We start from the raw sequence: 27,812 nt of genomic DNA, 5'->3' as shown, positions 1-27,812 counted from the left end.
GTAGGTAGCCGTGTTGGTCAAAATAAATAAAAAATTATCCAGTAGCACCTTAGAGACCAACTAAGTTTGTTCTGGGTATAAGCTTTCATGTATCTGAAGAAGTGTGCATGCACAAAAAAGCTTATACCCAGAACAAACTTAGTTGGTCTCTAAGGTGCTACTGGACATTTAAAAAAAAAATTAGGATCCATCCTGTTTGTTATAACTGTTTCTGATTCTGAATTTTAAATAGTTGGAACCCATCCTGGCACATGCTGCTGAAGGGCAGGTAATGAATTTAATACTAATAACACTATCCCAGCTGGATACTGTAAGAATGATATAGCAATAAGAAGCTGGTGTTTGAGTTTGCTTGTTTTCCTCTTCCCTCCTTCTCCCTTTTCCTTTTGTGTTGTGTCTCTTCAGATTGTAACCCTGAGGGCAGAGACGGTGCTATTTTTCATTGTTATGTAAGCTACTCGTCTGGGAGCCTTTCTGGCTGAAGAGCAGCATATGAATGCTTTGAATAAATACACACATTTACTGGGTGGATTTTTTTGGGTGGTGGTGGTGGGGAGTGGGGAGTCAATTACTCGTAGTGCAAATGCCAATGTGCCCTACTTTATGAAGGACAGTCCTCTATTTGAAATGCTGTCAGTGGGCCACCCTCTGCCTATAGAGCGAGATGCACGCTGCAACCCCAGAGTCGTCTGCGACTGGACCTAACGGTCAGGGGTCCCTTTACCTTTTATGTCCTCTTTTAAGATGCATTCCTCCTTAGGAGCAAGCGGCCAGCCTACCTCACAGGGCTGTTGTGAGGACAGGATGCAAAACTAGGAGAACTCCCTCCCCCCCACCATCTCCTTGGCAGAAAGGAAACTGTAATAATGAGTATTAAACGTGGGTAGCGGATTTGAATTTCCAGTGTGCCAGGAGCAATTAACGAAAACAATGGATAGCTTGGAATTTCAAGGCATGTGCCAATAATGAGGACCACTCGTTTGCTTTGAAAGTTAGGGCAACTGTATTCTAAACCCAATCCTAAATCTTCAGCCACCTCCAAACTAGACATCCCGCCCCTCTTCTTTCCCCTTTTTAACCCAGACATCACATCGTTGTTTTTTTTTCGTTGTTTTTTTTTTAGACATCACATCTTGTGATTGCTGCATGCGTGCTTTTCAAATATATTTGCATTTCAAATACATTGCACTGGCTAAATAGAAGAGGGTGGGCTGACTGCATCATCCCCCCCCCCCCATTTACTATCTCCACCAAGAGGTGCAAATGGAAGCGGGGGGGGGGGGATCCAAGGCCACGTGATCCACAGGGTGGGGTTCCCCTCCCCAGTTGCTATGGCAACTGTCTGGGACATACATTCTCCCCCTCCCCGCCGCTTCGCTGGGTTTCATGGTGTGAGTCCAGGGAGGGGCGGGGACAAAAAGGCCCGGAGCTGCCATTGGCGAGGGTGCGCACGTGACGCATGCAGGAATGCTAATGAATCCTGTCCCCCCCCTCCCGTCTTGCGCGCGCTGTCTGGGTTTTTTTTTTTTTTTTGCATTCGCTGCTCGTGGCGCGCGCGCGGAGGGGGGGCCAGGCTGGCTGGTCGCTGCGCATGCACGTGGAGGTCAGGTAAGGGGGCAGGGCAGCCTGTCAGGGTGCTGGTGGGGGACGTTGGGTGCGGAGGGGGTGTCTCCCCTTCCTCCTGCTGCTTCTCTTCCAAGGCCTGAGCATTGCAGTGGTGTCCCCCCCCCCCTTTTGGTGGTGGTCGGGAAGGTGTCATTTGCGATGCTCTCTTGCAATAGGAACATGGGAAGCTGCATTCTTCCCGAGGCAGGTCATCGGTCCAGCTAAGCTCAATACTGGCCGCACTGACCGGCAGCGGCTCTCCAGACATTCGCAGCCCCTACCTGGAGATGCCATTGGGGTCTGAACCTGGGACCAAGGCAGCTGCTCCACCTCTGAGCTGTTGTCTTTCACCTAAATGCAAAGCAAGGTTCTGAATTAAACTGGAACACGGGAAGCTGCCTTGTGCTGAAATCATTGGCCTATCCATCCCAGTATTGTCTACACCAGGCATGTCCAACAGGTAGATCGAGATCTACCGGTAGATCACTGGACGTCTGCGATAGATCACTGGTAGATCATTGGCTCCCCCCAAAGAAGCTGAACAACTTTGGCTCCCCAAAAAAGGGGGTAGATCACTGCCAGTTTTTAACTCTGTGAGTAGATTGCAGTCTCTTGTGAGTTGGCTATCCCTTGTCTACACTGACTGGCAGCAGCAGGTTGTCTCTCCTTACCTGGAGACGCCATTGGGGATTGAACCTGCATGCAAGGCAGACCCTCTACCCATTTGAGCTACAGCCCATTGCAGCCTATGCAACATTGCATAGGGAAGGGAGATGTGCTCAGCTGGACTCCTGGGTTCTTGGGTGGGACGATGGTTTTCAGACTTTTTCAATATCTCTTATCAAGCATAGGTACGGCATGGTCATGGTGACAGTCCTAACTCTTAATGTTCATAGAGCGCTTTTGGGGGGTATCTGCTTTAGATTGTAAGGCCCTCAGGGCAGAGAATGGAGGTTTTACTGACCTCTACGCAGCATCATGCATGTGGATGAGTCCTGTAGAAATAAATATTCAGAAACTGTGAGTGGCTTTTCTGGATCAGGCCACACGATTTAGGGATAGCCAAAGTAACACCCTATCCCAGGGGTAGGCAACCTAAGGCCTGGGGGCCGGATGCAGCCCAATCGCCTTCTCAGTCCGGCCCGCAGACGGTCTGGGAATCAGCGTGCTTTTACATGAGTAGAATGTGTCCTTTTATTTAAAATGCATCTCTGGGTTATTTGTGGGACCTGCCTGGTGCCTTTACATGAGTAGAAGGTGTGCTTTTATTTAAAATGCATCTCTGGGTTATTTGTGGGGCATAGGAATTCGTTCATTCCCCCCCCCCCCAAAAAAAAATATATACTCCGGCCCACCACATGGCCTGAGGGATGGTGGACTGGCCCACGGCTGAAAAAGGTTGCTGACCCCTGCCCTATCCAGATGTTACTGGACTATAGCACTTTCCCCCCATGACCATTGGCTGCTGTAGCAGGGGCTGATGGGAAATGGAGTCCAGTTACATTGGGAGGGCAGAACATTGACTAGCACTTTGTGGCAAACATGGCCAGATGGATGCCTTCAGGGTGCCCTTCAGACTGCTGCCTGACCACATCTGTTACCCTTATCTGTTAGTCATGAAGGCTATCTAATAGATAAGGCCATGGTCATCACCACATCTTACTGTGCCACATGAATAACAGAATCATAGAATTGCAGAGTGGGTTCCAGGCGCCACGAGGGTCATCTAGTCCAACCCCCAGCAATGCAGGGATCTTTTGCTCAACATGGGACTCGAACCAATGTCCCTGAGATTAAGAGGCGCCACCCAATTTAGCCCCCTGCTGCTCGCATGTGGCCCTCAGAAGAAGGTTCCCTGTGAGGGAATGAAGGGCTTCTCCTGCTCTTGGACCTCAAGCCACACTTGTTCCAGCAAGCATTTGGCCCCTCGTAAGCTGGTGTGGTGTTGAGCATTGGGGGTATCGGTTGCGGTTGCAAAAAGATTTAGGCCACCTGGCATCGTGGCTGAAAGATGGCGCCTCAGAAGTGGGAAGTCCCTGGTTCCAGTCTCGCACGGTGGCCTTTTTTTCTGGGATCAGCGACACATTGAGAGCGAGACAGGTTAGAGTGTTGGTATTAAAGGGAGGGACGCGGGTGGCGCTGTGGGTTAAACCACAGAGCCTAGGGCTTGCCGCTCAGAAGGTCGGCGGTTCAAATCCCCGTGATGGGGTGAGCTCCCGTTGCTCGGTCCCTGCTCCTGCCCACCTAGCAGTTCCAAAGCACGTCAAAGTGCAAGTAGATAAATAGGTACCACTCCGGCGGGAAGGTAAATGGTGTTTCTATGCGCTGCTCTGGTTCGCCAGAAGTGGCTTAGTCATGCGGGCCACATGACCTGGAAGCTGTACGCCGGCTCCCTCGGCCAGTAAAGTGAGATGAGCGCACAACCCCAGAGTCGGCCACGACTGGTCCTAATGGTCGGGGTCCCTTTACCTTTACCTTTATTAAAGGGAGACCTGAGTTCACATCCTGAACTCCAAGGCTTCTTGGGCTTTCCAGAAGAACAGCCCGTTCATTACCTCCAACCACCCTCTACCTTGCAGGATTACGGTATTGTGCGGATGGGAGGCAGGAGACAGTGTGTACATTGTGGTGGGGGTTGAGCGGGGAACAGAAGGAAGGTCTGCTGTAATCGGCCTTGAAAAGGGGCTCTCTATTAAAGGCCTTATTACGGAATAGATCCAAGGTCCCTTGTGGGAGGAATTGCCTTGAAATGGAGATGAGATGAGTAAGCTGCATTTGGGGGGGGGGGTGTTGAGCGTAGGGGGAAGGTTGAATTCTTAATTTTTGCTTGATGTCTTTTTTCCTCCCTCTACTCTCCCCCCCCCCCCCAATATGGCAGGCTGATTAATTTGTGGCTCCTTAATGGCAAACAATGAGCTGACAGGATTCTGACTCCTTGTCTGGAAGCGTCTGGTAGCTCCCAAGTCCAGGGTTTGTGAGGGTGGCATAATAGGGTTCCTGGTTTCCCATTCCTTATTTATTCGTTTATAAAAAAAAAATTATATACCGCTGCAGTTTACGCCACTATCAAAGTGGTTTGCAGCAATAGAAGCATTGTAATCATCATAAATATTCATTTCTATACTGCTTTCTATTTTTAATAATCTTCCCCCCTACAATAAATCTATTAAAACATTATAATCAGAATTTGGTTAAATGTTGTGGAAAGATGTATTTCTAATAGGAATAGGAAACTTTTCAGCAGGTGTTTAAAAGTTGGCCCAGAAGGTGCCCTTGTTTTACTCTGGTGTTCCACCCTAAACCAAAACCAGGGCTGCCATCCTGTACCCGACTAGGTGAGAGTAAGCCCCATGGCACACAAAGAGACTTACAGTGGTACCTTGGTTTATGAACTTAATCCGTTCCCGAAGTCCGTTTTTAAACCAAGGCTGTTCTTAAGCCGAGGTAAAGTTCGCTAACCGGGACACTACTTCCGGTTTTGCAGAGTTCGTATACCAAATAGTTTGTAAACAGGGCTGTTCTTAAATTGAGGTACCACTGTACAGTGGTACCTCAGGTTAAGAACTTAATTTGTTCTGGAGGTCCGTTCTTAACCTGAAACTGTTCTTAACCTGAGGTACCACTTTAGCTAATGGGGCCTCCCGCTGCCACCGCGTCACCAGCGCACGATTTCTGTTCTCATCCTGAGGTAAAGTTCTTAACCCGACTTACTACTTCTGGGTTAGCGGAATCTGTAACCTGAAGCATCTGTAACCTGAAGCGTCTGTAACCTGAGGTACCACTGTACTTCTGTGTGGACTCGTGTTAGGTAGTGTTAGGTAGCTCTGTGGCGCATTCTCAACGAGCACCTGGTCTTTAGCCCATGCAAAGTTTCTCCCCTTGCGTTTTGCAGGGAGGACTCGCACGCTTATTGTAAAGTAGTAATTGCAGAAAAAGGCTTCTTGGGAGTACCAAAGTCCCGCAGGAAAGATGCATCCTGGCAGCTAGGAACAAAAGGAAGAGCAAACTAGAGAGATTTCAAGGACTATGAAAAAAATGAGAGGGAGAGATGGAAAGGAAGGAAAAGAGATTCTTGCTACAGTCCCTGACTTCACCCACTGGCTAAAAAGACTGAGCAGCCAGGGTGGCTCACTTCACAACAGTCAGTTAGAGACATGCATTTTATTTATTGTTTAATGAAAGCTCAGTGCTGGCTGGGACCCCTGGTCAGGGGCTCCAGTTAAGGCCTTCATGGGCACTGTGTTGGTGCCCCCGATTTCTACAGGGCCCAAGTTCCCTACCCCTGCCATAGAGGATGCCCCATCCTCTCCAACCCACAGAGAAGGGGGATGTCAGCTATGCAGTTGCTAACCAGCCGTTCAGCAGTGAACTTGTGGAAGGAACTTCAGAAAGCCTTGCCACGGTAGTTCATGCACAGGTTATTTCAAGACTGGATTGCTGCAATGCTCTTCATGTGGGGCTTCCCTTGCTGACAGGAGTGAGGCTTTGGCAGTGGGAAACTCCTATAGCTCAGAGATCTGCACTGGTCGCCAAGTTCAATGTGTTACTATTAGTATCTAAAGCCCTTAACAACTTGGGACCAGTTTACCTATGAGTTCGCCTTACCTACGAGATGCACTCACTTGACCCCTTTGATCTGCAGAACTGTCCCTGCTACACCCTGTATTTTTTTCCTCCAAAAATTTTATTGGTTTTCACAATATTATAAAAAATAAACAAACACACAAGACAAACAAACAAAACAAAAATAAATCATAGCCTTATTGAAAATTACAGTTATTAACTTTGTTAAGTGACTTCCTCGCTTCCCCTTAGTTGAATTTCATTGCATGTCCTTTTAACGGTTTTCCAAATCCCAATTTTTATGAAATTTAACTTAAACATTAACATCCTTAAATCTTCATCATATAGAATTAAACATATTACTTCATCACTTAACATAAATAAAATCCTAAGCCCGTTAAGTATCTTCAAGCTATTTCCAGTTAATTTAACTTAACAAATTTAACTAAATAATCATTAAATTTATTCCATTCTTCCTGATACTCCTCCTCCTTCTGGTCGCGGACTCTTCCGGTTAGAGTCCGAAGAGTGCTACACCCTGTATTTGTAGGCATGGATCTTTTACTGTGGTGGCATCTACACTGTGGAACTCCCTGCCTATTGATATCAGGCAGGCTCCTTCGCTGTACTCCTTTCAGCGCATGCCAAAAACATTTTTGTGTAGGCAAGCGTACCCAGACATGTAGAATGTTGGTGTATGTTTTAATTTGTTTTTTCTTTATTATTGAGTTTATCTTTCAAATGTTTTAACAAGTTGCTTTTTACTTTAAAAATATATTGTTTTATTCTCTTTGTAAACCACTTGGAGGTTTTTTTGTTTTTGTTTTTTTAAAAGACCAATCAAGCTGTGTATAAATTTTATGAAATAAAGGAAGGAAGGAAGGAAGAAGGGGCCCTCTCCTCTTTTGATTTCTTTCCTTGCCTCCTTAGAACCTTGCAGCTGCAATGGCCTTTGGGTGGGTTTGATGAATGGCAGGTGTCAATCGACGGATTGCTCCAAAGATGTTTTACTGGAGAGCTGGGCTGACCTTGGGTGTGAGGGGAAATACACCAGCCCCCTCCAACCCCATGCACTCCCCTCTCATAACTCTCCGTGTTTCCTGCCGGAAATAGACGCTTCCGTAACCCTAATACATTTTTAAATGCTCCATGTTTATCAGACGGCGTCTTCCAGGCTATTAGTCCTTGTTGGAGGATGGGGGGAAGGCAAGGAGGCGAGTGGGCAGCCCTTAGCCTTTCATGCATGTGGAATTCTGTGAAGGTTTGGGGAGCGTTTAGCTGAAGGAACGGAAAGCTGAGCTTCTTTGGGATTCAGTTAAGACAAAGAACCAAGGGTCTAGCCCTCACGGGTACACAAAACAGTGTTCAATATTCAGTGGATGTGTGTTGTGTAGGCCTTGGAAGAGTTCTGGATGAGTCCTTCATTATCTGGAGTAATATTTCCTTTCTCTCCCCATCACCCTTGCCCCAAATTCTGTTTTTCTTCTTTCTCTACCCATACACTTTGTTCTTGCTGTTTTTTAAAAAATGGTCCTCATCTCTTTATTTGCAGTCCACAAAAATGCCCATTGCTACAACTGGAAAACACATAATCACAGATCACTTTCAAAAACTCTGTTGTTTGTTCTGCTCCTTATTAAGCTTCCCCTGATCAAGCCTGTCTTTTTCTTTTTTATCATATTTTGATGGTTTTCAGATATAACTGGACTAAGGAAACAACAATAACCGTTGAAGTTCTGAGGCATGACTAACAGGTTCATTTATTTCAATGGGCCTAGTTCTAAATAGGGCTAGCATTGGGTGTAGGTCATGGTCTGGAATACAGCAGATCTCTACACACCTAAAATGTGGCTAAAAGAATCCTAGAAATTGCAATTTCTCAGAAACTAGCTAGACTATAACAGTAAGGATTGGCTGTCTTCTGAGGAAGCCATAGATAACCTGTTTTACCATATTTTTTGCTCTATAAGACTCACTTTTTCCCTCCTAAAAAGTAAGGGGAAATGTGTGTGCATCTTATGGAGTGAATGCAGGCTGCGCAGCTATCCCAGAAGTCAGAACAGCAAGAGGGATTGCTGCTTTCACTGTGCAGTAATCCCTTGCTGTTCTGGCTCCCTAGATTCAGAATATTTTTTTTCTTGTTTTCCTCCTCCAAAAACTAGGTGCGTCTTGTGGTCTGGTGCGTCTTATTGAGCGAAAAATACGGTATTTGTTTTGAATTGGTGTTCTGGGTGTGATTCCAGACTGTAAAAAGGCAAGCCCAGAATTGCATCTCTGCATGAGTTGCTGAAAGAAGCTCTTTTTCCCCCTTCAAAGAAGGGCTTTGTGCCTGCAGCAGGAGTGATCTAATCGTCCTTGATGGGAAGGAAGTGTTTAGCAGCATTTGAGCTCAGCAAAAGAGGCTGCTTGAAGGAGACAGGGTCAGAGCAGTGATTCATACAGAGATACAGCAGGAAGCCTCCACCTTTGGGGATTTTCTGCACTTAAGTTGCATTAAGCAGTTCGTGCACTGTGGGAGTGTATCAGCAAGTTGAGCCAACATTGCAGCCTTTTCTGAGCATGCTGAATGTGAAACAGAGCCTCTGTTTGGTGTTTTTAAATAGTGTCTTCCAGCCAATCCCTTCCTACCAAACAGAGTGCATTGCAGTTAGCTGAACCACAGCAATGTGTGCTGAAGGGCATTGCAACACCATTGCGTTTGCTGGCGGCAGATGGCCTCATGGCTTTGCTTCCAGAGAGGCGAAGGAGTTGCTGCTCTTTAGAGGTAAAGGGCAAGTGTAATTGGGGAGAAGAGAGGCAGTTACTTCTGCTGGCCTTGCTAGCAGTGCACCTTGTTTAAAGTCCCATATGACATAATGCCAGCCAAGGAAAGTCAAGAGCAGCCGTTGGCCTGCCCGGTCTTTTTGTAAAAGATAAAATAAATGGCAGCCAGCTCAGATCAGGGAGCAGCCATAAATTTCCGTGTTTTTAATCATCATTAAGTTGCAAACGTTGCAGCAGCAGCAGCAGCAGCAGCAGCTGGGAATGCCTAAATGGGAGGGGGACTCCGGCTGCGGATGCACCAGGCTGAGTGGGCTGCCATAATTCCGGCGCTATTTCCGGAAGATTTACAGCTACGGAGCTTGTAAGCAGACAGAGGCCATTTGAGAAGGCTAATGGAAAGCTCCATAATAGCACTTTATAGAATCTTATATATATTTGACTCCTAATTTTTTTATATATAGAGAGAGAATGAGTAAGCTTCCGGTCCATATGGAGGCAAAGGTAAAAATGTGGAAGGGTTAATGGGGGCATCATTGCCTGGTAAAAGCTCAGAAGGCGCAGAGGGTCAAGTCATCTCAGGAGGCAGGAATAAGGGGAGGAGGCAGGCGAGCGAAAGGGAAGACGCCTGCTCCATTTAGCTTAATATCATCCACACTGACTGGCAGCAGCTCACCAGAGCTTCCGACAGGGTCTTTCCCATCCATACCTTGAGATGCTGACGGCTGGACTTGGGAGCTTCAAAGTGCAAAGCCAAGTGGAGAGTGTTGGTCCTTCTTCCAAAGTTAAGCTAAGGTTCTATTTCTCATGGTTCTGAATCAAAGAGCTGATTTTGAAGAGGAAGTTGCCTTGTAGTGAGCCAGACCATTGGTCCTGCCAGTTCAGCTTTGTCTGTACTTACTGGCCAGGACTAGTCAGGGTTTGGGGAGGGAGTTTCTCTGCCCTACCTAGAGATGCTGGAGGTTGAAATGGGACCATCCACATATAAAGGAGGGGCTCAGCACTGAGCCGGATGAGTATGAGGTGCCATGATAGAAGTGTAAAAAACAATGCAGATAAAAGAAAGCCCTTCTTCATGCAGTACATAGTTTAACTGTGGAACTCCCTGCCACTGGAGGCAGTGATGTCAATCAACCTGGGTGGCTTTAAAAGAGGATGGGACACATTTGTGGAGGATAACACTATCAATGGCCCTGAGGGATAGCTTGGTTGGTAGTGCATGAGACTCTTAATCTCAGGGTCGTGGGTTTGAGTCCCAGGGTGGGTGAAAAATTCCTGCATTGCAGGGGGTTGGACTAGATGACCCTGCCCCCGGTCCCTTCCAACTCTACAAGGCTGTGATTCCGCCTTTGCGGTCCAGAGGCAGTTATGCTTCTGAATACCTGTTACTGGAAGCTGGAGGAGGGGAGAGGGCTCTTGCGTTCGCTGGTTTCCAATGGGTGTCTGGTTGGTCAGTGTGAGAACAGGATGCTGAACTAGACGGGTCCCCTTAGGCCTGGTCTTCTGAAGGTCCTGTCCATCACTTAGCCTTGGTGGTCCTCTTACTTCAGTGAGGAAAGGCGGAAGTGCTGGTTTGTTAAACCAGTGAGAAAGCAGAGGAAGACCTATGATCAGGTGTATTTTCCTGGGAGTGCAGGAAGAGAAACCCTTTCCTCCCTCACTCTGGATAACCAGAACTCCAGCACACCATGCAAGCCATAGATTCAGGGCAGACGTCTTTGCATGGCAGGAAATTAACCTGTGGAACTCACCGTCTTAAGCCGTGGTGATGTCAGGTTTCTAAAGATGACATGAAAATGGGATTGAGCTACTTTATAGGAAATGGGCTTTTCCACGGCTACCAGCCCACACTTTGTTGTTGTTGTTTAGTCATTTAGTTGTGTCCGACTCTTCGTGACCCCATGGACCTGAGCACGCCAGGCACTCCTGTCTTCCACTGCCTCCCGCATTCTGATAGCTTCGAGAACATTGTCCAACCATCTCTGTCCTCCCCTTCTCCTTGTGCCCTCCATCTTTCCCAGCATCAGGGTCTTTTCCAGGGAGCCTTCTCTTCTTATGAGGTGGCCAAAGTATTGGAGCCTCAGCCTCAGGATCTGTCCTTCCAGTGAGCACTCAGGGCTGATTTCCTTAAGAATGGATAGGTTTGATCTTCTTGCAGTCCATGGGACTCTCAAAGGTCTCCTCCAGCACCAATAATTCAAAAGCATCGATTCTTCGGCGATCAGTCTTCTTTATGGTCCAGCTCTCACTTCCATACATCACTACTCCAGCCCACACTAGCTAAGCTGAACTTCCAGGTTTCTGACCGTGCTGCTCTTGGGGTACCAGTGGTTGGAGGGCAGAGAGTTCTCATAGAATCATAGAGTGGGAATTACCTAGTTGCAAGGCAAGAATATGCCCTCGCCCCTTACAACCTGCAACCTTGATGTTGTCAGCACCACGCTCTAGCCCTGTGACCTCTTGCTTTCGTGCTGTGTTTGTGAGCTTCTCAGGACAGGAACATTCAGTTGGAAGCACAGAGGGACTTGGGATATTGGACTAGAGAGGCCTTGGATCTGACCCCGAAAGGTGGGGAATCTCCAGCCCTCCAAGTGCCATTGGACTATAGTTCCCATTATCCCTGACTTCCTCACCCCCACATGTGCTTTTTGATGCTTTTGCAGATTGGCTTCGTGTTTTGTTTTTTTTAAGGGCTACCAAACTCAAATTAATTTGTGCTGAATACTTTCTCCTCGCCCGCCCCCACCCTCCCAGAAATGGCTAATTTATATGCTAAGTAGCCTGATGGAAATCGATGGCGCCTGCCGATCAATAGGGGATCCTACGGGCACCATTGACCAGGGCCGGCTAATGGAAGTCCTTTCGAGGCGGCGCCAGCAATGAAAACGGAACAATTAGGGGACGATAAATGGGCCCACTGGAGGGGGGCAGGGGGAACGCTTGAGTGCCTCATATTTGAGTGATATGAGTTCATTGCCCCTTCCCCTCCCCTCGTGTAGGAGGGTTCCTCCTCCTCCACGGTGATTGCCTTTATTTTCTCTTGGGGGTTTCAAGAAGGTTTCAACTGTGTAGTTTGGAGAAACCTCCCCAGTAGCCAAGGCTTGGATGGCTTCAGAAGAAGATCAGACAAATTCATGGAGGAGAGAGCAACCGAGGGCTCCTTGATAGCTATGCTCTGCCTCCATGGTCATGCTTCTCTTGTTGGAAACCACAGGAGGGGAGAGCGGTCTTGTTTTTGGTTCCTGCTTGCAGGTTTCCCCCTGGTTGGCCACTGTGAGAACGATCTGGATTAGATGGGCCAATGGCCTATTCCATCAGACTCTTCTTACTTTCTTAAGGCTGCAGTGTGGACACACAAACACTAAATATAGTGGCAAGCACAGAATTCAATTTTCTGATAGGTCGCATTTTCCCCACTTTCTTTTTTAAAAGAGCCACTCAAGTTTCTAGACCTTTCTAGACCTTAAGGTTCTACTCAACGCAGTCTGGATTCAAGACCCAGTGAAAACTCCAAAGCAAAAGAGGTTGCTGAATAAGACTTTTTTCAGTGTTCAGAGAGTTTGAGGTTCAGTTTGATCAAGCTGCTGCTTATTTTTGCGAAATTAAATACAGGTTGCAGAATTTCGTAGAATCATAGAATGTAGGGTGGATCAACTAGTCCAACCCTCTGCAATACAGGAATCACAGCTCAATAATCCCGGACAGGTGGCCATCAAACCTCTGATTAAAAACCTCCACCTTCCAACACAGCCCTTTTTGATGCTGAACAGCTCTTACCCTCAGAAAGTTCTTCCTAATGTCTAGTCGGCATCTCCTCTCTCATAATCTGAATCGACTCACTCAGGTCCTTTGCGAGCAGCAGAAAAGAAGCTTTCTCCATCTTCCATGGGACAGCCCTTTAGATATTTGAAGACGGCTATCTCCCACCTCCCTCCGCTGTTCCTCATAAAGCTTGGCTTCATTTTTTCTGAGTTACGGTTTTAGTTTGCATTGGCAAAGCCTGTGTGTGTGTGAATACTTTAACATCTTAATTTCTTGCTCAGGGAGGCTCTTGGAACTTGGAGAGGTCCCTTCGCTTTGTTGGCAGAAGTGGGTTTCTGTGCCCATGCCCCAAGATGTGCTGTTGCCAGCTGGACTGGGATAGATTGCGGCCGCTGCGGGGACATCCCTTTCCACCTTTCCGCGGTGCGGTTGTGCCTACCTTGAGCTTGGTCCTTGGTCCTCCCTTGCGCTGGGAAGCTCCTGGGCGAGGTGGGCACTCTGTCTTTCCGCACCCCCCCCCCCAGGCTCGTATCAGTCTCTTAACGTGTCCCTTGGGAGTCATGCTAAGCTGCTTGGCTGACCCTTTGAGATTAAAAGGAACGTGCGCATGCCACCAGCCCCCTGAAACTATTTGCATGAAATACTGCAGGCAAAACGGCAAGGCCCTGATTGGTGGTTGCTAAGCGACATCATAATCATCAGGAAATTAGGCTCTCTTCTTTATCTCTCTCTCTCTCCCCCCCCCCTTCTCTCCCAACCCTGGAGTATCTGTGCGATTGCTGGGCTGTGCAAAGGGGGGGGGGGTAGCGGAACAAAGGCAGATCGGCAGGAGGAGATCTCAGGCACACGGTTCCCCAAAATGACATCCACTGACAGCAGAGCGGGTGGCGCTTCTCCTGCCGCCAGGAGCTGTGCATTGATTTGCGCCTCTTAGCTTCAGGCTGTGCCCCACTACCAGGGCACCTAAAACGGTCCTTTTCCAAGCCTGCTCTGGAGGTTTACCTGGAGAAGATGCTCTTGTCTGTTTCGGGGGATGTGGAGGATTGAAGGAGCAGAGCGTGGAGCTGAGGCTGGGGACCCCTGGGCAGGGGTCCTGCCATCCCTTTGAAGACTCTGCACGCTTTCCGACTTGTGCCACAAATCCCGGTAGCCTGGAGGTAGGTGCAGAGAGCCTCTGGAGGTGGACTGTGAATTGGGGGAAGAGGTTGTGCTGTTGGCTTTGAAGGCTTTTCTTTTGGTGCGCATGACAGCAAGCTCTTGTGGACCGGGACTGTGCTTACTTGGTGCGCTCGCCCCGAAACAGTTAGCTTCCTGGTGGGTTTCCTTATTGGGCAGTGCAAGTTTCTAGACCTCAAGGTCGCAGAGTAGAATTTTGCGGCAGTGTACAGGCAGTGGGATTCCAGTGGGCTCCTAGGCTTTCACGTGCTAGATAATTGTGTTATTTCCACCCACGTGGATATCTGGGATGGAGTAAAGTGATCGCCGGAGGTCTTAAACGAGGCTTGTGGATGGCAAGTCAAGAGGCTTGGAGATGAAGATCTGCAACGACTAGATTTAGAAGTAAAGGCAGGGGGAGGGAGAAAGAGAATTAAGAAGTGTAATAAACTTGTGGAACTCACTGCTGCTAGAAGTAGCTGTGGCAGCTGTGAAAGGAAAGGATAGACCAGGCATAGGCAAACTTGGCCCTCCAGATGTTTTTGGGACTACAACTCCCATGATCCCTAGGTAACAGGACCAGTGGTCAGGGATGATGGGAATTGTAGTCCTAAAACATTTGGAGGGCCAGGTTTGCCTATGCCTGGGATAGACTCACAGAGGAGGCATCTGCCAGTGACTCTGAGCAATGATACGTAAGCAAGACCCCCCCATGTTCACCTGCAGTCTATGTCAGAGTAACAGATGCTGCAGATAAATAACAGGGTGTTATTATTTCATTTACAATTTGACTACATTTATATCCCACCTTTCCCCCAAGGAGCTCTAGGATTCCTCATAGAATCACAGAATTGAGGAGTTGAAAGGGACCCCAAGGGACATGTAGTCCAACCCCCTGCAATGCAGGGATCTCAGCTCTTATCCCTCACATCCCATTTTCTCTTCACAACAGTCCTGTGAGGTAGGGCTTCCATACGTCTGGAATTTTCCGGACGTAGCCAGAATATGGCAATCGGAAACAGTGTCCAGGCATATGGTAACCCATGTTGGAGGTTGGGGCAAATTTCCTTAAAAATAGCTCAAAACCCTTTTTCTTTTTTTGAGATTTTGCAAAACAACTTTGCAAAAAGAAAAAGAAAAAAAGAGCTCAACTTTTGTGTCCGGATTTTCACATTTTGAAATATGGCAACCCTAGTGAGGTAGGTTAAGCTGAGAGCGAATGATTGGCCCAAGGACACCCGCTGAGTGTGGATTTGAAGCCTGGCCTCCCAGGTCCTAGTCCAACACTCTCACTACTATGCAACGCTGCCTCAAAGCTTTTGGAGGGCACTAGGCTGGGGAAGGCTAGAACCAGCTAGGTTGGCTGAAGGGACGATGAGGCAGCTTCTTGTACATCGTGTCTTACGGTTTGCCAGAGTTTTCCTGCTCCACTATATCTTTCACTCCAGTTTCGGGCAAAGACCTTATTAATCTCCGCTTTTTCTTCCTTATAAAAGACTTTAAAAACAAACAAACAAAAAAACTTCCAGGTGTTAAAGGTCATAGCTAAGCTCTCCCCACAAGGGGCAGGTGAGAGTACCATTTCATTCCTTCCTTTTTGCCTACAATTGTTTGTACAATTGCCTTTCTCATTGTCATATTCCATTGGTCTGTGCTGTGCTTTGTGTGAATCTTGAGTTCTAATTAACAGGCTTTTAGGGACGTTTTGACTCTAAGTAAAAAGCAAAGCAAGGGACACAGGTGGCGCTGTGGGTTAAAGCCTCAGCGCCTAGGACTTGCCGATCGAAAGGTCGGCGGTTCGAATCCCTGCGGCGGGGTGCGCTCCTGCTGCTCGGTCCCAGCGCCTGCCAACCTAGCAGTTCGAAAGCACCTCCGGGTGCAAGTAGATAAATAGGGACCGCTTACCAGCGGGGAGGTAAACAGCGTTTCCGTGTGCGGCTCTGGCTCGCCAGATCCAGCTTTGTCACGCTGGCCACGTGACCCGGAAGTGTCTCCGGACAGCGCTGGCCCCTGGCCTCTTAAGTGAGATGGGCGCACAACCCCAGAGTCTGTCAAGACTGGCCCGTACGGGCAGGGGTACCTTTACCTTTTACCTTTTAAAAAGCAAAGCAAAGCAAAGCAAACGCAAGCATTGGACAGATTAAGATGAGTTTCTGAATGATGCATTCTGCTGTTTATTGGGTATGTTTTTTGGATTTCGGTATTTTGATATTATTTTTAATTGTATGTGTTTTTCTTTTGGTTTTATGCTTTTTTAAAAAAAGTTTTTTTAATTGCTTAGGGACATTTTACTTGTGCCCAGAATATTAGATGTGTCAGACTGCGATCCTAAACAGACTTACTATTAAACAGATATTGTATGTGTTAGGGTTCCCATATTTAAAAAAGTGAAAACCTGGACAGTGTTTTTGCCCAAAATTTGAAGTTCTTAAGCTGTTTTTAAGAAAATTCACCAAAATTTACACTTCTGACATGTGTTGCCATATGTCCAGACCCTAGTGTGTGTGCATTCAGAAGGTTTCGCTGACACAGTCTATTTTTAAAAATTTATTTATTATTATGAAGCACTTCCAGAAGCATACACTAATGGCTCACCTAGCACCAAGAGCCTGCCCCCCCCACCCCGGCTACTTTTTAAAGAAACTACCTAGCCTGATAAAGAATTCTTCCTGCTCTATTTCACGGCATTTTGTTTGGCCTCACAAAGGTTTTGTCCTAATATGGGTGCTAAAACCTGTATCATTTAAATATTTTGAAAATTTCTAAACTCTGTACATATATTAAAAAATAAGGCAGTCCCTGTCTGCAGGCTCATAGTCGAGTACCAGAGGGGTTGGGGCAAGATGCATGATGCAAAAGAAAAAAGGAATTATGGAGTAGCCTGTTTTTTGTTGGCAGATGGATTTGCCATGATGGTCTTCCTGGCAGCCCTAGGGCAGCTGGCAGTTGGAGCAGTCTATTTGCGGAAAGAAAATCGGTTACCTCATTTCAAACCATTTCCCCACCTTACCTGCTTTCCAAACTGCCATTGCATCTGTGCACTTTCTAAAGTACCGTATTTTACCACTGGAAGTGCATCATAACCCAAAGCCTTATGAGAAACAGTTGAGGGAGTTGAAGAAGAAGAGGGGACTGAGATGTGATATGATAGGTAAAGGTAAAGAGACCCTTGACCATTAGATCCAGTCGTGGCCGATTGTGGGGTTGCGGCATTCATCTCGCTTTATTGGCCGAGGGAGTCAGCGTACAGCTTCTGGGTCATGTGGCCAGCATGACTAAGCCGCTTCTGGCGAACCAGAGCAGAGCACGGAAACGTCGTTTACCTTCCCGCCAGAGCGGTACCTATTTGTCTACTTGCACTCTGACATGCTTTTGAACTGCTAGGTTGGCAGTAGCAGGGACCGAGCAACGGGAGCTCACCCCGTCGCGGGGATTCGAACCACTGACCTTCTGATCGGCAAGTCCTACGCTCTGTGGTTTAACCCACAGTGCCACCGATAGCCACCTTCAAATATCTGAAGGGCTGTCCCATGGAAGGAGGAGCAAGCTTGTTTTCTGCTGCTCCCAAAGGGCAGGACCCAAACCACTCAATTCAAATTGCAAGAAAGTAAACACTTGGAAGAACTTTCTGAGGGTAAGGGCTGTTCAACAGTGGAACGGACTCCCTCAGAAGGCGGTGGTTGGAGGTATTAAAACAGAGGCTGGATGGCCACCTGTCAGGAATTCTTTAGCTGGGATTGCAAGGGGTTGGACTGGATGACCTTTGGGGGTCCCTTCCAACTCTGTGATTCTATGAATTTATGCATCGTCCTTCCAGAACCTCCCTTATGGTTGTGTGCCCTACGCTGCTCAACAAGCTTCGTAAATGGTTGGGACCAGAAGCTCCCTTCTTTAGTCCAGCGGTGCAGGGAAACTGCAGTCCGAGGGCCGGATTGCCTTCTGGTCAGCCTCCCAGGGTCCACATGCCAGGGAAGGGGGGGGCAGAGGCAAAAATAGGCAGAGCAGCAAGTGTGAATTTTTACCTTTGCGTAGCCGGCTAGTTCTCAGGACTCCCACATCTGTGTCCCATCCAGGCAAGCAATAGGACATATTCCAGTCAGGCAAAACAACTCCAGGAGGGTGCAAGGCTTGGCCATGGAGGGGTTTGGGGAGAGCTCTGAGGGGCAAGCCAGGAGCTCTGGAGGGCCGGCCCCTGACTGATTTGTGCCTTGGAGCACAAATCTTCCGTCAACACCATCGCTGAGGTAGTAGATAGTTCAGCGAATATGTTGGCCTGGTGTGTGGCCGCTGGGCAAAAGGCAAATTCCATGCTAGGGATTATCAGGAAAGGAATTGAAAATTAAAGTGCCAATATCACAACGCCATTACACAAATCTACAGTGAGACCGTATTTGGAATAATACTGTGTACGGTTCTGGCTGCCTCACCTCAGAATTATTGTAGAGTTGGAAAAGGTTCAGAAAAGGGCCACGGAAATTTTCAAGTGGATGGAGAGTGACTCCCCTATGAGGAAAGGTTGTGGCATTTGGGGCTTTTTAGTTTAGAGAAAAGGCGGCAACATCACAGAAGCTTTAAAAATGATAACATGGCATGGAGCAAACGGACAGGCAAACATTTATTTCCCTCACTCATAACACTAAAATTCAGACATCCAACTAAGCTGAACGTTGGAAGATTTGGCACTGATAAAGGAAAGGACTTCGTCACATGGTGCATAAGCTGTGGAACTCACTGCCACAGGGACAGTCACCAACCTGGATGGCTTTAAAAGAGGATTGGGCAAATGCATGGAGGGAGAGGGCTGTCGATGGCTATTTGCCATAATGCCCTTGACAGTCAAAGGCAGCCATTCTTCTGAATCCCAGTTGCTCCTCTGACGTTCTTATGAGGTGAGCTTTGCTCTCAGGGTGGATCGTTTGGTAACCTGCTTTTTCATCTCCTCACAGCTGTAGCCGGCTGGCCACCCTCACCCACGCACCCCGCCCGTCCTCTGCTGCCTCTCGGGTGCCCTGGATGGTTACCATGGAGAACGAGCAGCTGCCAGCCCCCCCTCCGACCAGCAGCGCCACGGCAGCCACAGCCACCAGCAATGGACGCCAGGCAGGGCCACAAATCTCTGTGTACGGAGGGATCCCCGATCGCCAGACTGTTCAGGTAAGTGGAAGAGGGCGGAAAGGCCCTCCTGTTCGGAGGAGCTAAGGCAGACAGGGAGAAGACGCCCCAGGCTTGAGCCAGGATAATCCACTCCCTGCTTCCCTTTGTGTCTGATCCAGCTGAGGAGTTGTTCATATTGTATTGTTGTTTTATTACATTTACAATATAACAGTATATCCCACCTTTTCTCCCCCGTCTCCGTTTTGCCCTTGGCATACAAGGCGCTCCCTTTCTTCATTCAGTCCTCACAACAACCCTGTGAGGTAGGTTAGCCTAAGAGGTCACCAACTGGCCCCCGAGGTTGCACCCAGGGAGATTCACGGCCTATGAGTGGGGATTTGAACCCTGCTCACCCTGGTCCAACTCACTAGCCCCACAACATTGACTCTCACTTATAGTAGATTAATACGCTGCCTTTCCCCCCATGTATCTCAAGGCAAAGTACCGTACTTGGTTGCCCTGCCCTGTCCCTTAATTTCTTTTCATCCTGACAACAGCCGTATGAGGTAGGTTAGACTGAGAGATAGTAACTTAACCAAGGTCCCCCAGCGAACCTTGCGGATAAGAAGGGATCTGAACCCTGGTCTCTCCTGGGTCCTAGCCCAGCGCTCTAACCACTACACCATGCTGCCTCTTGCAGATGTGGGAGCATGTGCAAGCATAGGCAGCCTGGGCCATTTGGGGATACTCGAATGCAAGAACATCCCTCATGGGTTAGGCCAATGAAGTCCTTGCAGTGTGGCAACCTGACTCCCATTCGGGAGTCCTATGCAATGCCTACTTACTTTCTCACACACACACATACACACAAACACACACACACACACACACACACACACACACACACACACACAATATCAAGGAAAATCTGGGCTATTGACTCCTGTTGTTGTTGTTGTTGTCATCCTCCTTATTATTCTATTTATTACAACTGATTTTTAAATCATTTTCTAAACCACTGTCTCAAGGCGATTTACCTATAAGATATTTAAGAACAGTTAGAGACACACAAAAACAACATAATCCATTTAAAACAAGACTGGTGGTAAATACCCCTTTTTTCCAGCTGGGAAAGCCGGTCAGAACAAAAATGGCTTCAGCTGTTTCCAGAAAGTGGAGCTAGTGGGCGCCTAGGGATGCTATTCCACAGGGCAGGGGCAGCCACACTAAAAGCCCTGCTCTGAGTTATTGCAGAGTGGACTGCGGAAACTCTCCCGCAAACTGCAGTGAGCTACTGGGTGTATAAGGGATAATAAGGCGAGTTTGAACTCATTGAGCCTTTCCATGAATGAACCACCAAGAACTGCAGAATTGGCTGTGCTGTAATGTATGGAATATGAACCGAATATTTTATTAAAAAAATATTGTGCATATTGGTGTGTTCTCTCTGGTCCTCTTGCATCAAATTTATCTGGTATTGGTGAGGCAGCATCGCCCCCTAGTGGATCTTGGAGAGCAGTTGCATGTAACCTCTTGAGTGTGTGTGTGTGTGTGTGTGTGTGTGTGTGTGTGTGTTTGTCTCTGACTTGAGAGAACAGCTGATGCTCCATGCAAAATTAATGACCGAAGGGGACTTGTGCCTTGATGACTGTCAAATGTTGGACATTTGGGAGATAACCCATCCTAAGAGGAGCCTGCTGTGGTTTTCTCCTTCATGAGCTGCTGATCTCTGGTTGGGAGATGGCCACCTTGGAGCAGGGACTCGTTCAGGAGTGTAATGAACAGCCTCCTCTGAGAGCAAGTCGTTCTGCCATGTCTTTGGCTGAGCCATCTAAAAACCAGCCGATGGGCCAAACAGTTCTGCCCTGGAAGGAGGGGGGTCACCTTCTCTCTCTCTCTCTCTCCCTCTCTCTCTCTCTCTCTCTCTCTCTCTTGTTTGCTTTGTTCTCCCAGTTTTAATTTAGTTATTTGGAAGTTTTGGTTGGTTGGCAACAGCTGTGGATTTTTTATTTTTTATCTGCCAACTGGAGGGATGTGAGTGGCGCTGTGGTCTAAACCACAGAGCCTAGGGCTTGCCAATCAGAAGGTCGGTGGTTCGAATCCCCATGACGGGGTGAGCTCCCATTGCTCGGTCCCTGCTCCTGCCAACCTATCAGTTCGAAAGCATGTCAAAGTGCAAGTACAATGGTACCTCGGGTTACATACGCTTCAGGTTACCGACTCCGCTAACCCAGAAATAGTATCCCAGGTTAAGAACTTTGCTTCAGGATGAGAACAGAAATTGTGTGGCGGCAGTGCAGCAGCAGCGGGAGGTCCCATTAGCTAAAGTGGTACCTCAGGTTAAGAACAGTTTCAGGTTAAGAACAGACCTCCGGAACGAATTAAGTACCAAACCTGAGGTACCACTGTTGATAAATAGGTACCGCTTCGGCGGGAAGGTAAACGGCGTTTCCATGCGCTGCTCTGGTTCGCCAGAAGCGGCTTAGTCATGCTGGCCACATGAGCTGAACGCCGGCTCCCTCGGCCAATAAGGCGAGATGAGTGCCGCAACCCCAGAGTCGTCTGCGACTGGACTGGACCTAATGGTCAAGGGTCCCTTTACCTTTACCTAAACTGCTTCCCAGCCCAAATCTACCAAGGCAGTTTGCAGTAAGATGAAATAGTAGAATCATAGACTTGGAAGGTACCCACAAGGGTCATCTAGTCCAATCCCTCAATGCAGGAATCGCAGCTAAAGAATCCCTGACAGATGGCCACCCAAAGTCTGCTTAAAAACCTCCAATGAAGTAGAGTTGGCCACCTTCCAAGGCTTTTAAGTCCTCCACCCCTTTTTAAAATAACAATAGCGGAGGTTTTTTCTTCATTTTCCGATACACAACGAGAGCCTGCTTTTTCCTTAGCTTTGAAGTTTTGGATTAAAAATCCGTTTGAGATGGTTCGTTTACAAATGAAACAACTTGGTCTTCCTGTGTGCAGCTGGGAGCAAGCAATGCCTGTCTCTCAGCCAGGATGCTGGGGAAAAGGTTATGGATCTATGTTTAATAATGAGATTGGCCTGTAGGTGTCCATTTATTCAACATCTTTGTTTGGGTTGGGTAGAACCATAATGATAGGGGGTCCCTCCAAGAACCCAGGGTGGGTCCATCTTGCCTAATACCGTTAAACAAAATACCAGGAAAATGGTAGGAACTTGGTTTTGTGTGTGTGTATGTATATGTGTGTGTGTGTGTGTATATATATATATATGTGTGTGTGTGTGTGTGTGTGTGTGTGTATATACGAAAGCATATATATATATATATATATATATAACCCCTCCTATACAGCTGTCCAAGCCAGGAGCCTTCCTGGGTTTCAAACTATTTATTTCTCTGGTGGTTGTTTTTTTTTTTTAAGGATCTGATTAAATACTGTATACAATTTCATTCTTCTCCAGTTTGTGCAGTCCCAGTTTGTCTAGATACACACCAGTGTTGTTAAAGGAAAACAAATTGCAGTCTCTCTTTAAAATGCCCCCGTTTTTTTGCCCCTGAGCAGAGATCTTCTTTGTTTCCATGCTGTGTGGGTTTGATCCCCCCCCCATTTTGCTTTCACCTAAAAATGGGAATTTCCTTTGGGCAAGGCTGCTTCTGGAGGTGGGTGGAAAGTGAGCCGCGCTTCGGATTCTCCTGCATCCTTGTGAGGTGCTGAATGGAAACTTTATCCTGGGCCGCCTCTCCAGCTCCCCGCCCCCCTTACTTGTGGGGGTCGGAGGCCAAAGGCCAAGGGTCACCTTTGTCTTCACCCAGGGAGGCGGGGATTTCCTGGAGACAGCCTCTGGAAAGCGGGGGAAATCTGGGGCCAGAGGAATTGGGGGCGTGGATGGCAGCAAGGGGGCTGGGCAGGAGAACTCCCATCGTCCTTTTGAGTATCATGTCCCCCAAAGCTGTGTGTTAGGATCTCCTTGTGCAAAGAGGCTCTTAGCTTTTGCTGCTGGGTCTGCCTGCCTCTTCACCCTCCTGGGCCACCCATTGTCCGAGGCCTCTCATCCCGGAGTCCTTGAAGAGGCTCAGCTGTCCTGGGTCTTCCCCGCGGGGCGTAAGTACCCTCATTTTCTGCAAGAGCTTTCAACAGTTTCTCTGCCCAGAAGACTGCATGATTCTGGGGGGTGGAAAGGGTAGAATGGGGTCCCCTCCCTTGGCTTGGAAGCTGCCAGAGTTCTGCATCTCCCAGTTGGGGGGTGGGGAGCATTGGAAGCACAAATGTGATTCCCTGCATGCTCCAAGAGAGGTCGTTTATTTATTTTATTGCATTTATAGGCCATTTGCTTTTTCTCAAGGTGGCATATGTGGTGGTTTTTGCTGAAAGAGGCGGTGACTGGCCCCTGAGTGAGCTTCATGGCCAAGTGGGGATTTGAACCTTGGTCTCTCAGGTCCAGATTCTCAATTAAACCCCACAACAACGTTGTGAGGTAGGTTAGGCTAAGAGCGAGTGATTGGCCCAAGGTCATCCAGTGAGCTTCATGGCCAAGTGGGGATTTGAACCCAGGTCCTAGGAACAAAAGGTTTTTTTAGGGGGGGTGAGTGTGCGTGTGTTTTTATGCCAGGCCACACCATCCTATGGAACTCTCTGCCACAAGATGGTGGAGATGCTGGGGAAAGGTTCTCCCCTCAGCCCTTTCTTTTGTTGCCTTCCCAGGCTTGCAACTGCTGCAGGGAAGTAGCTCCGTGCCCTAAAAGAGGGATGGGAGGGGGGGAATAATTGGCCTGCCAATTTAAGCTCCACGGTATCTTGCAAATGGGGAAGGGATGGAGCCCAGTGATGGAGCCTCTGCTTTGCATGCAGAAGGTCTCAGGTTCCTTCCCCAACAGCATCTCCAGGTAGAGGTGGGAAAGATTCCCTACCTGACATAACGGACAGCCTCTGCCAGTCAGTGTAGACAGTACTGAGGTAGATGGACCCAACAGTTTGGCTCAGTGGAAGGCAGTGTTGTAAACAAAATCTGCCCTTTTCCCCTTATGGGCTATCCAAGAGCCCATATAGAGTCTTTACGTACGTTCCCTATTGGTAGAAGAAAATAAGAGAGGCCAACCAGAGAATATTGAGAAGCAAAGCAGCTAGTAAGCCTGATCTGTATTGATCCGCTGCAACAGGGTGCTCCCCTCACATGCAGGAAAGGAGGAGGAACTCGGAACAATGGCGTGCAAGGCCTTTTAAAGACATTTTAAATTCCCTGCCCTGGAGCGCAAGACCACCCCTCCATACATCATACATACATCATAGAAGGGGTGTAACCCAAGACCACCACCCCCACATACCTACATCACAGAAAAGGTGGTCTAAAACAGAAATCTGAGTGACTTGTTTATCTGACAGGTTACCTGTTTAATGGTCACTTGATTGGATTGCCTGCTTACTTGATTGGATATCCTGGGGAGCCTGGCCAGTCTTTTGTAATGATAAATACTTAGTTCCTGAGTCAGGTCACAGGCTCACCCTATTCAAACACAGAGATATCCTTAAGACAGGATTTGTGAAGGAAAAGACAATGGGGAGGCTTTTCCATTTTACTTTGACCTTGCAGAAAAAAACATTTGGTCAGTTTGGGACAGTTTGGGAATCAAAAATGGTTCCAGGTCGGTCTTCCTGTGCTGATCTATGTATGTGCTTGGTTGGTACACTTATGAACATTTAACATATATATAAGACCTCAAAATTCCTACCACAGCAGTTTCCTATGTACTCTGCCTACCAAATCATTGTTGTATCTTGCCAGGAGAGATTGTGTTTGTGGGGATTGTAGCATTGTAAGGGACTTAAAGGGGCGACTCCAGTGTGATTCTTTCCTTGATGGGGGGTTGTAAGGGTGGGAAAAGATCATGGTCCCCCAAGCCATTTATGTTGATGCTTCCAGTGGAGGAAGGTTTATTACTGTTATTGTTGCAGAGCTAAAGATGCAGGTTGTTTGTGTAGCTGTCTCTACGGCTTTCTTGCCTGCTTGCTTGTGCCTGTGTTTTGTGGGGGCCACTTGTGAAGTATATCACATCCCCATGAGGAGGCTGGGAAAGTCTGTCCTCAGCTTTGGCTGTGTTTCTGGGTTGAATATCCGCTTGGTGTGTGTATTTTGCATTGAAAAAGCAAAGAGACTGCTGCTTGGCTCAGAATTCAGCATAGCAAGGGTCTTTGTTTTCGTTCTGGTTTAATTTTTGAGGCAAGTTTTTAGTCCTCTTTATGTATGCAAAGGCTGGTTTGTAGGCAGCAGCTGCGGATATGGAGATGAAATTGCAAAAAGCCAGAAAGAGGTTTGGAATGGGATGAAGTAGCCTGTTTTATTTGCTCAATTCTGCGCCTCCCCTTATCCCATGGTGATGCCCCAAACCGGCCATGTCAGGCAGCCTCTGTAAATAGATGGAGAAGCATCCTGTTCTTACAGTGGCCAACCAGATGCCCCAATTGGGAAGCCCACAAGCAGGACCTGAGTACAACAGTGCCCAACCCCTCCTGTGATTCACAGCAACTGAGATTCAAAAGCATTGCTGGCTCTGACCATGGAGGCAGAGCAGAGCCATTGTGGCCACGGACAACCTTCTCCATGAATTTATCCCATTCTCTTTTAAAGCCATCCAAGTTGGTGATCCTCACTGCCGCCAGTGGGAGGGAGTTTCCTAATTTAACTACGTGCTGCATAGAGAAGTCCTGTCTTTTTACCTGTCCTGAAACTTCCGACATTCAGCTTCATTGGATGTCCACGGATTCTGGTGTGATGGGAGAGGAGAGGGAGAAAACCTTTCCCCCCTCTACTCCCTGCATCCTCTTACACACCTATAGCATGTCCCTTCTTCCTTGGCTTTAAAGGTAAAACCTTCAAATATTGTCACCCTTTCGGGCATTGTACCCTGTGATAAGAATTTTAAGGTCTTAAAAGGTAAAGGTAAAGGTACCCCTGCCCGTACGGGCCAGTCTTGACAGACTCTAGGGTTGTGCGCTCATCTCATTCTAGAGGCCGGGAGCCAGCACTATCTGCAGACACTTCCGGGTCATGTGGCCAGCGTGACAAGCTGCATCTGGCAAGCCAGCGCAGCACACGGAAACGCTGTTTACCTTCCCGCTAGTAAGCGGTACCTATTTATCAACTTGCACCCGGAGGTGCTTTCGAACTGCTAGGTTGGCAGGCGCTGGGACTGAGCGATGGGAGCGCACCCCGCTGCTGGGATTCGAACCGCCGACCTTTCGATCGGCAAGTCCTAGGCGCTGAGGCTTTAACCCACAGCACCACCCGCGTCTTAGATATATATTATCTTAGATATATATTAAATGTTCGTAAATGTACCAAACAATCACGTACATAGATCAGTACAGGAAGACCGACCTGAAACCATTTTTGATTCCCAAACTGACCAAATGTTTTCCCTGCAAGGAGGGAGGGGGGTCAGGGAGCCTTCCCATTGTCTCAGGAATTGAGTAATCAGCATTTTAATGGGTGACAGACTATCAGGAAAGACAATCAGATAACCCAGCAAACAGGAAAAACAACATTCAAATTTCTGTTTTAGACCATCTTTTCTGTGATGTAGGTATGTGGGGGGTGGTCTTGGTTTACACCCCTTCTGTGATGTATGTATGATGTTTCTGGGGGTGGTCTTGGACTCCAGGGCGGGCAATTTAAAATGTCTATGTAAGGACGGGCACACCGTGGTTCTGGGTTCCTTGTTCTGGGTTCCTCCTCCTTACCTGCATGTGAGGGGAGCACCCTGTTGCAGCGGATCAATAAAGATCAGGCTTACTAGCTGCTTTGCTTCTCAGTATTCTCTGGTTGGCCTCTGTTATTTTCTTCTACCAATAGGGAACGTACGTAAGGACTCTATATGGGCTCTTGGATACCCCATAAGGGAAAAAGGGCAGATTTTTGTTTACAACAACTCCAGAACTGCCTGCCATGGCCCTGGAGCTCCGTGGGGTGCTTGTTTGGGTGCACATAAGTCTTTCTTTTTAAAAAGGAAGCTTCTGAGGAACTATTTTTTTGTTCTATAGCCCCCCCCCCCCAGCAAGGAAGGGGCTGTGGGGAGTGCCCAGAAGGTTTGCTTAAGACTCCCTGGGGTATCCATGAATGCTGGCAGAGGGCAGAAGTGATGGATGGAGGATTTCGTTCCTTGCAGGCAGCTTGGAAATTCTCTGCAAGGTCAAAGTTCTCAAGACCCTTGCTGATGCCGGTTAATCTTTGACCTCACCCCCCCAAAAAAACTGCTCCTTTCGGTGGAAGCTTGACAGTACTATGAGGTATTTAAACTCCCATCCAAACCTTTATTCTGTCATTCTCAAGATGATAGATTAGATAGATAGATAGATAGATAGATATAGATATATGAAAATATATTGGATCTGCATTATGACAAAATATAAACTGTTAAGAAGTATAAAAGGAAATAATAAAAATAATTAATAACATGAGTCTTGCTTATACAGGTTCAAGCCATTCCGTATATAGATATCTATATATCCACACACACACAGAGAGAGTATTGGCTTCATATTTTCGTAGCTGTAACAAACTTTTCTTTAGGTTGGTGGTACTCTTAATTTTATTAACAGGAGGGAATATCCCACACTTTCTATTTTATAGAGGAAGTGTGAGGATTCCAGTCTCTTTGCAAATTTTGTAGTTTCAAGTGTCTCAATTTATTTATCAGCTCAGTAAATAGGTCTCCCTCCAGTGTGAATATCCTTGTTTTTATATTCTGCGATGTGTGTCAGTGAGAAGGTTGCTGTTTTCTGTTGTACTCAAATCGTCGTTGATTACCCTTTTAAATGTGAATTTCAAACTTGCTTAGGGTTTTGTTGTTCTGTAGTTTTAATGTTTTGATGATTTGCACTTCTCGGTGAGATCCTACTGTGCT

General features: G+C 47.5%; 1 protein-coding gene across 3 annotated transcripts in view; it reads left to right on the top strand.

Moving 5' to 3' along the window:
• Positions 1-1,490: 1,490 nt before the first annotated feature.
• The window catches only part of PHC2 (polyhomeotic homolog 2), a 60,130-nt gene continuing 33,808 nt past the window's right edge, over positions 1,491-27,812 (top strand). The window contains exons 1-2 of one of the 3 annotated variants that reach the window (XM_083752539.1): positions 1,491-1,608; positions 18,792-18,999. In XM_083752539.1, coding sequence (XP_083608665.1) covers positions 1,592-1,608; positions 18,792-18,999 — 225 coding nt within the window. In that variant the 5' untranslated portion in view covers positions 1,491-1,591. The remainder of the gene's footprint in view (positions 1,609-18,791; positions 19,000-27,812) is intronic. The other 2 variants (XM_083752541.1, XM_083752540.1) reach the window with 2 other exon arrangements.

Source organism: Podarcis gaigeae, assembly GCF_964106915.1.
Source record: "Podarcis gaigeae genome assembly, chromosome: 8".
NCBI lineage: Eukaryota > Metazoa > Chordata > Lepidosauria > Squamata > Lacertidae > Podarcis > Podarcis gaigeae.
The sequence above is the reverse complement of the archived record's forward strand: the minus strand, read 5'-3'. Positions and strand labels throughout refer to the sequence as shown.